Raw genomic sequence first — 9,385 nt, 5'->3', positions numbered from 1 at the left:
TGGCTGTCAGTACCTGTGAGTGTTGAGTGGCCTTTTATTTATCGCAGACTTTCAAATTCCAACCATGGCAATTGATTTTTCGTTGCTTTGCACCCCTAAGGTGAGTTATCTCAGCAGTAACGGCTTTGCCCTAAAGTGCTAAACAATAACTAAACTGCCAGCTAATTGCTTATTTAAAGTTAAACAGACATGATGACTCACGCTTTTTTTTTTTTTTACAACTCTCTGAAACACAATAATAAATGGATGTAATCAAATTTTTTTTGTTATTGATTTGACAGCCTATCTGGTTCCATTTTTGTTGAATTTGTGTAATATGTCTGTCACACATGCAACCAATATTCGGACATGTAGGCTATACTGTACACACACACACACACACACACACACACACACACACACACACACACACACACACACACACACACACACACACACACACTAAAGTTCATCACTAGTTGAGCCTCCAGCTGTCCTAACTCAAATAAAGTAGGCCCGCCCCTTGATGCAACACTGTCAGTTAACATCATTCATACTGAAATATTGCAGCACTTTGAACACGATATTTGACCCAGCCTGAATGCACGAGGGGTGTACAGTGTATTTAATTGCAATCACAACATAAACATGTTGTAAACTGTGCAAAGAAGTCTATGATCCAGAGTATTTTAAGGCAGGTAAAACAACAACACGCACCGGGCGGCCTGTCCAGGCTGCTTAGGAGCTTTGGAATGAGATTTGTGCGACTTTAAAGTGGATCAGTGTTTTGTAATGAATGTTTTTTTCGTCGGTGCCTGCCTATTATTAGCTACGGAGGCCTTACAGTAAGTGGAGGTGGTTCCGTGACGGTCAGGGCTGCAGCGCTGCATCACACCGGCAGGCTTCAGATCAGCTTTCGTATTTTTGGCAATGCAATCGGACTAATCGCCCTGATCCAGTTATTTGAAACATTTGCGGTTGACCGCCTCTTTTCAACACTTGTTCACCTTGCCTTGAAGATGAAGTTAAAACCGAGCTGCCGTCAGGTGCACGCCGCATCCGATGGAGCCCTGCTTTTTATCTCGTTCATCGACCAGCCCGATGCAGCCTTTCCTTATGTTGCGGTAAGAGGGGCGTAACATATTTCCTGCAAAGGAAACAAACCGGTTGTATATCCTTACCGATGATTTTTGTATGCGTGTTGTTGCGATGGACGCGGAGACGGATAAACATGCTCAAGAGTCAATGACGGCGTGTTACATAATATGTAATGCAGCAGAGCCTCATGACTAGTGTCTCGGTGGTGGTGGTGGGACTGTTCGGTCCTTCTGGTAGGATATGCACAATTGAATCATCTTTGTTGTCGATGATAATTTAAGCTGCTAGTTTATTAAATGGTCATTTTATTTGGAGGATATTCTAAAACCGGTGTACGGATTATTTAGAATATCTGGCAATATATATATATATATAAAAAAATGAATTAGTTCGGGAGTTGCGCAGTGTAGACTGTAACCGGAAAGGGCATATGCATGAGCAATATTAGAGGCGGCGTGTCTGTGTAATGTGCGCACAGGTGCAGTTTGAGGTCAGTCTAGCAGATGCTTTTATATTTAGCCTAAATAGAAGTGAGACCTAACCCATAGGCAGGCAGATCGGGCAGTAAACAAAAGGCATATTTTATGAATGGCTGCAAACGTCAGGATAAATCATAGTAACCCGTAATAGTGACACATCAAAATGTGAAATCCTGCTTTAAGAAGGGGGGCAGCTATTTCTTTGAAGCAGGTCCTTGAGGCTGAGGCATAGGAATAAGAACAATGAGCATCTGACCTCATTCATAAGAAGTTTGCCTTATTTGAAAATCGAATGATTCCTCTGATCAAAAGCTGTCATTTCCTGGGCAGTAAGTCTTTCATGAGGAAAGATGCTGGGAAAAAACTCAGATGGAGCATATAGTGACTAAAGATCTAAGATATGACAAAAGGTTGTACATTACACACCCCAGAGTGCATGTCTTTGTGCCGTGGTGGCACAACTTGGAACTTAAATAAGGTAATAACACTTGTAGCTATAACTATCATGTTTATATGCCGCTGTATTTCTAGAATAAGGAAAAAACATAATCATGATTTTACTGATAAAGCCTGTGACAAACCGAGACACAGGCTGCAGTTCCCTTGGAAACCATTGCAGCTACCTAAATTATCCACCATTTTTAAGAGACAGAAATATTCTATTTAATTATTTCGTCCATTTCATGTATTGAAGGTGGATTTGTGGATTTCAGATAGTATACTCATTGAAATAGACAGGGTCATCTACCCTGTGATGATTTAAGCTACTAATAGCTTTAAGGTAAGGTTGTTTGCAGTGTAAACAGATAAGGTTGTTTGCATTGTAAACAGGGAAAGGCTTATTAGGCTTGCAGATGGTTGGAAATTTAATTGTATCAACCTTTATTTACCCATAATGTACAAGCATAGCAGTAGTTTTTTAATGGATTATTGTTTTGGAACTGAATGTGCTTTTTTTTTGACAATTTAATTAAAATGTAGAACATTTATTCCTAAAAACACCCTTCACCTTTTTTATTTGCTTGTCCCTTTAAATAATGATTCTATATCAGGAACGAGAACAGAGAACTTGTGAATGGGAACAGGGAAGTCACGAGACCATCCATTGATAGCTCTGCAGGGAGAGCGAGCAGTGCAGATGAGGAGTAGTCAGTGTCTAATATCCCTATTGATTCATGTTCCTGTAGTCTTCAGGACAATAGTTTAGGATTTCAGGTGCTGATGCAGCTTCCTGTGCTTTTTAACAGGTCCCAGCAGACAAATTCTGATATGGACTATGAGAGGCCTAACGTTGAAACTATCAAGTGTGTGGTGGTGGGAGACAATGCAGTCGGAAAGACACGCCTTATCTGCGCCCGGGCCTGCAATGCCACACTCACTCAGTACCAGTTACTTGCTACACATGTGCCCACAGTCTGGGCTATTGACCAGTACAGAGTATGCCAGGAGGTAAGTGTACCAGCGCATGACTTTTTAAGATTGGAATCTTGTCATTCTAAATGTATACACAAATAAAACAAAACATATGCCTCATATAAACAGTTAGCTGTAAGTATTCACACTGGTGAATAACAGGAATTAAATATCCCTGAATGTGTCTCTTATTAGGTATTAGAGCGCTCCAGAGATGTGGTGGATGAAGTCAGTGTGTCCCTTCGTCTCTGGGATACTTTTGGAGACCATCATAAGGACCGGCGTTTTGCATACGGCAGGTAAAATATTGTCAAATTCAATGAAAGTCTACCAGTGCAGGATTCGGTGCTATAAGTAAATATCTCCTGCATCTTTGCTTTAGGTCTGATGTGGTGGTACTGTGCTTCTCAATCGCCAACCCCAACTCTCTTTACCACGTGAAGACCATGTGGTACCCGGAGATCAAGCACTTCTGCCCCCGTGCTCCTGTCATCTTGGTTGGCTGTCAGCTGGACCTGCGCTATGCAGACCTGGATGCAGTGAACAGGGCACGGAGGCCCTTAGCTAGGTAGTGGGACTTATGTTTGAACGAAACTCAAAGAGATTGTTTGAGATTCAATCTTTTCTATTGCCAAAATTGTCTATGATATATTTTCTTGTGTTTCAGACCCATTAAATCCAATGAGATTCTTCCTCCAGAGAGAGGCCGGGAGGTGGCCAAAGAGTTGGGAGTGCCATATTATGAAACCAGTGTTGTTGCTCAATTTGGAGTCAAGGACGTCTTTGATAATGCTATCCGAGCTGCGCTCATCTCACGCCGACACCTACAGTTTTGGAAATCTCACCTCAGGAATGTTCAGCGGCCTCTCCTTCAGGCGCCCTTCCTGCCACCAAAACCTCCCCCGCCTATAATCACTGTGCCTCCTCCCCCAACCACCACAGAGGAGCATCCCGTCGGTCTTCTGGAAGACCCACACTGTGCTGATGTCATCCTGGTCCTACAGGAGCGACAGAAAATCTTTGCACACAAGATATACTTGGCGACATCCTCTTCCAAGTTCTATGACCTCTTTATCATGGACACACATAATGAGGAGACTGAAAGGCCCTCTCGTGGCCCTCTTTCTGGCAGAGAGCTGCTGATGCGTGCTGCTAGCTTTGATGTTTGTGAACTCAGCGACGATGGAGACAGGGCCAACCTGAGGGCCTGCACTAGTGATGGGACCTTGAAAGACTCTGACGGGGCCCGGCGAGGCCGACTGCTGTCTTCATGGAGCCGAGCCTTCGTCAGCATCCAGGAGGAGCTGGTAGATGACCCTGTCACATACAGCCCCAGGCCCATTACTGTAGTGCACATGGACCAGTCCATGCAGCTCGGTCCTTTCCGAGCAGTCCTTCGCTACCTATACACGGGTCAGCTAGACGAGAATGAGAAAGAGTTAATGCACATTGCACACATTGCTGAGCTGCTGGAGGTCTTTGACCTGCGGATGATGGTGGCAAACATACTCAACAATGAAGCCTTCATGAACCAAGAAATCACCAAAGCCTTCCATGTACGGCGCACAAACAGAGTCAAAGAGTGTTTGGCCAAAGGCACCTTTTCTGGTGAGTGGAAATAATGAATCTGCAATTGCTCAGGTGTTCTACCTGAAATAGAGTGAATAGAATTGTAAGTAATGTGCTATCTGTGTTTCCCGTCCATATTGTAGATGTAGTATTCAAGCTAGATGATGGGACCATCATGGCCCACAAGCCTTTACTCATCTCGAGTTGTGATTGGATGGCAGCTATGTTTGGCGGGCCTTTTGTGGAGAGCTGCACCAAAGAGGTAAGTAAGTCAAACAACATCATTGGTTTGTTGGGATGTGAAATCAGACCAACAAAGCTCATGAACACACAGTCAATACTGGGTAGGACATTTATTCCATGTTGCTCATAATTGCATTCGTAATGCCAGTCGGGGCAACGTCATTACATGACCCGACCCAGGTCGAGCGCCAATGAGCTCTGTAGTCTGCGTACAAAGAATAATTAAATTAATGGATTGCAAGTCTGTCTTAATACAGTTACACAGGCTTCTGGGATCCAAACATACTGTAGTTCTGTGAACTCAGTTAGATTTTCTACCTCCAGAGAAAATAATACTATTTCTGCCACTGCACCTGAAGCTTAACTGAAAAAGTGAGTTGATAACAATTAAGATTTTCTTGAATTTTATCATAAAATAAAAGTAGACTTCTGTTTGTTTGTTTTTAATTAAAAAATACTGCAAAATGATTGGGCCTGTAAGTCCTGACTGTCACATGTTCCTGTTTCAAAGGTGCTGTTTCCAAACACAACTCGCAGCTGTATGAGGGCTGTGCTAGAATATCTCTATACAGGCCGGTTTTGTTCTCGGACTGACCTGGACGCAATGGAGCTCATTGTCCTTGCCAATCGTCTTTGCCTCCCTCACTTGGTTGCACTTACAGGTACTACATTTGGATTAATTTTATACCCAGTAAACCACAAGATTGTATTACACAAAGCCATTGTGGTATTGTAAACAATGACTAGCTTCTATGTTTCTTTCAGAGCTCTACACAGTAACAGTATTCACAGAGGCAGCCATGATGGGGACTGACATTGATGGAGATGTACTTGTGTATTTGGACATGGCCCAGGTAGTGAGACCTGTCAATCAGTAAACATGGACGACACTAAAAGCTCTTTAAAAAGGATTTGGCAAATTGGAATTTTATTATTGAGGGCATTTCTCAGGAAGAGCTGCTCTGGAGGCTGAAATAATTTTAACTACTTAAAGGTGGAGCCATAGAAACTCTTTCAGAGTGCAAGTCACTTATTTGGCATAATGAATGCCACCAGATCTTTGGGGCAGTAGGCATTTAGGACATACTGTAGGAGTTAGACACAGCACTTTAGCTGATGTCATCATTCCGCTGCATATTTGCTATAGCTCTAACCTTTTGGTGTCATGTGCAAGGCTGTATTACTGACCGGGCAAAGATTTTCTGGGGCCACATGTTCATATGATTAATTAGTAATTTCTTTGGTAATATCTACTAAAGCAGAATCATGAGCTATACGTTGAAAAGGGAAAGGTTTTTAATTTCCTGCATTTTTCTATCTAATCTTGAGTGACGTCCTGAAGAGGAGCCATGTGTGCTTTTTCAGATGCCATGCTAATGAAAGCATGCTAAAATAAGCATGTAGATATTAGTATGAATGTTAAAGTATCACTGAAGCTCCCGAGTGCAGCTGATGAGCAACACCTTAAATTAATTTAATACAACTAACAAAGAATAGCTGCAGCTTACAGTATAGTAGGATCCACATAAATGAACTCCTGCAGCTGAAGTTGATGAATGTTACAAAACACTCTCGGAGAAAGTCAAGTCTGACTAAGCAGATGTAAACGTGACAATCTGAACTCGAAGTCATCCAAAATGGCCACTGTACTCTTGTCAAATATGAATGAAAAAACGAAAAGTTTTCGTGCATTAATGGCTTTTTAGTTTAGCTCAAATAATGTTGTGTTTTCACCCAAAGCAACAGCAAAATCCTACAGAGACAACCATGCCTGTTATTAACAAAAACAGTCCGCATATACAGAAATGACAAATATTGATTTGTATGTTGACAGTTCCACGGTGCCCAACAGCTCACTGGCTGGTGTCTTCACCACATCTGCACCAACTACAACAGTGTCTGCCGCAAGTTTCCCCGAGAGATGAAGGCCAAGTCTACAGGTAACACATATACATTCATAGTACACTGGTGAACTTAAATACCCTCACGTTCATACAAGCATCAACATGACACACAGTTTTTAGCACTTCACAAGCAAAACATTTGTTTCATTATATGATAGGGACTAGCAAGTTTAGTGTTCAATAATTCAATAAGTATAATCAATAATTACAGTAGGCCTATACAAGCTTTTGCTGTTATACATCTCTGAACATTTCCTCTAAATGTCAAATTATTATCGTGAAAAAATTGCATGTATCACAAGGAATTCTTCCAAATTACTTATGTGTACTGCAATTTCTTATTGTGACCGTGAAATGCAAAAACCAATGTGGGGAAATGGACTGTTGAAATTCCTACAAAATTTCTAAAAAAAGATTATTCTGATGCAGAAAACCAAGAATACTTTGAGAAACATCGCTGGCCACCTGTGTGGTATCTGAAAGAGGACGACCACTACCAAAGAGCCCGCAAAGAGCGTGACAAGGAGGACTACCTGTACCAGAGACGGCAATGTAAACGCAAGTGGCTCTTCTGGAACATTCCTTCCTCCCCTAACTCAAACTCTCCTTCTTCTGGCTCTTCCGCTGTCATTTGACCAAGTGGTAAGGCCAGGTCTACTCTGAAGTACATCAGCGTGGATGCAAGTTGGAAAAGATACAATAGAAGATAAGCACCACTGGCTATGTACGGCCCAATTATTCAGGGACACAGTCTCTCCTCCTGTTTGTTTGCCACTGCAGTCAAATTCCTCCAGGTCTGCAAGCTCAGTTCAATCTGGCGATTAAAATATTGAGTTTTGTTCTTTCCATTTTTAGCTTGGTGTAAACAAGACTCAGACCTCAGTGATGTGAACCTCACTCACAAATGGCACAGTGTAATTGACGCAAATAACAATTCATATTGATTGTTGGATGTTTCAAAAATAGGACTCTGCTGGCACAGAACTTTACATGTATGATTATAATGATCAGAATCACAATCAGCTATATTGAATGCGTATGCATAAAAGAAATTTGACTCTGGTTTTTCCTTTGCTCTCAACGTACATATTAATATCATCAAATAACCTGAACTGATAACCAAATGCTGCTTATCAGCTTCAACAACCAGCAATCAAACACAAAACTTCTCAGTCTCAGAGAAATAACACTTTGCCCTTAAGTGTTTGTACAATCAAGTTTGTGTATGGCTTGCACAGCTAAAAGTTATGTGAGTGAGGACACGCTCAGCATTATCGTATTGTGATCTTGTGATTTGTGGTCTCTTGTCAAAAAAGGGCTTTTGTTTACATTAATGCATTTGGTGTCCTTAGATACAAGAGTTCCCAAATTAAGAAAAATACCTGTATTTTTCTGTAAAATGCCAGCAAAAACAAGCCAGATCCCTATTATTTCCATGTGTTGCTTGATGAGGCTTGTTAGCACACGTTTCCTGAGTCCTTTAGTGTCATAATATCATCAGCTTGATCACTGTCATCCTGAAAACACATGCATCTCAGAGCCAATAGCAGCATTTCCAAAGTGGAAGCGACCACACGTTTATTATGTATACCATCCCTCTGTGATAGCGTCTTTCACGTATCTGACACTAGTGGTGATTCGGCCTTTAGAGATTTATCTTTGCCCCATGACTGTCTGCAGGCGACTGTGAGACTAGATACAGAAGGCTTCCTCATGCCTGAGTGAAATCATCCCTACTCTTCTACACATCTCAAGCACCTTATGGATTCTCACACACAGAAACATCCAATAGCCGTATACTGGTATACGGCACTAAGGACAGTATGGGATCATAATGGCATGCTGCGGCTGCAAACCATGATATTTAAAATGTTTGTTTAGAAAAAAAAGGTTGTGAAAAGGTTGAGGTCAAATTATTTTTATTGATTTGTTTTGCACACCTCACAATATATGTTTAACGATTGTCATCTACTGTTGTACTTGATTGTGGGATGGACTGCAGCGTTACTGGGATAAGCATTGTACTCAGTAAAGATTGGGTAATGTTGTAAATTGTACAAAATATCATATGAACCGCAATCAACTTGCATAACTGATGTGCTGTTACCGAATATCTTGCACTGCAGGCAGTGAGCATAATTGTACAGTATTACTGGGTAATACATATAGTGAATATAGAATTTACTTGCGTTTAGTTACTGTGCAGCTACAAACTGTTGTTAAAAATATCTGAATATTGTGCTGACCTCCAGTTACATCTATGATATACCGCCGAATACATGCAAATTACAGGCAGTTCAGGCAAGTAGTTGACAAATAGTAAAATAAGGTTGCAGTGCAAATTAAGTAGATACATGTTTATATAAATTCCATGTTGGTACATCCATAAAACGTCATTGTTATAAAAAAAAAAAAGGTCTTATGGCAGCATATGTTAAAGGAAGCGTAGCTTAATCCTGCATATGCATGGTTAGACTTTTCCATGCAATTTATGTTGATACAGATATTAGAGCCCAACAAAGAGCTTAAAACGATTAATAGGTATGAATCAATTATGTGACAAAGTTTCTGCTGGAACTAACATTTGACCTATTTACTACACTGCATGAAAAGGTTTACCAAATTCTCATTTAGTGTGTAAGATACAGATATAGAGTAGTGGTGCTGGTGCTTTAAGCAGTAGCTTTAAATTGTTCTCAA

At 41.1% G+C, this 9,385-nt stretch overlaps 1 protein-coding gene across 2 annotated transcripts; it reads left to right on the top strand.

Annotated features, from left to right (window-relative positions):
• The first annotated feature begins 820 nt into the window (after positions 1-820).
• On the top strand, positions 821-9,385 carry LOC137778941 (rho-related BTB domain-containing protein 2-like). 2 transcript variants are annotated; one of them, XM_068566326.1, is made up of 10 exons: positions 821-1,103; positions 2,804-3,005; positions 3,165-3,268; positions 3,352-3,537; positions 3,637-4,577; positions 4,682-4,800; positions 5,293-5,443; positions 5,547-5,635; positions 6,616-6,721; positions 7,115-9,385. In XM_068566326.1, exons 1-10 carry the CDS (start codon positions 1,042-1,044, stop codon positions 7,318-7,320), a joined length of 2,166 nt encoding a protein of 721 aa, XP_068422427.1. In that variant the 5' UTR covers positions 821-1,041; the 3' UTR covers positions 7,321-9,385. The 2 variants fall into 2 exon arrangements, with proteins under 2 accessions (XP_068422427.1, XP_068422428.1); XM_068566327.1 differs by lacking the exon at positions 821-1,103 and adding an exon at positions 1,273-1,310.

This window comes from Clinocottus analis, unplaced genomic scaffold, assembly GCF_023055335.1.
Source record: "Clinocottus analis isolate CAN_PGR_092001 unplaced genomic scaffold, fCliAna1.0.p SCAF_7, whole genome shotgun sequence".
Classification (NCBI taxonomy): domain Eukaryota; kingdom Metazoa; phylum Chordata; class Actinopteri; order Perciformes; family Cottidae; genus Clinocottus; species Clinocottus analis.
The sequence above is the reverse complement of the archived record's forward strand: the minus strand, read 5'-3'. Positions and strand labels throughout refer to the sequence as shown.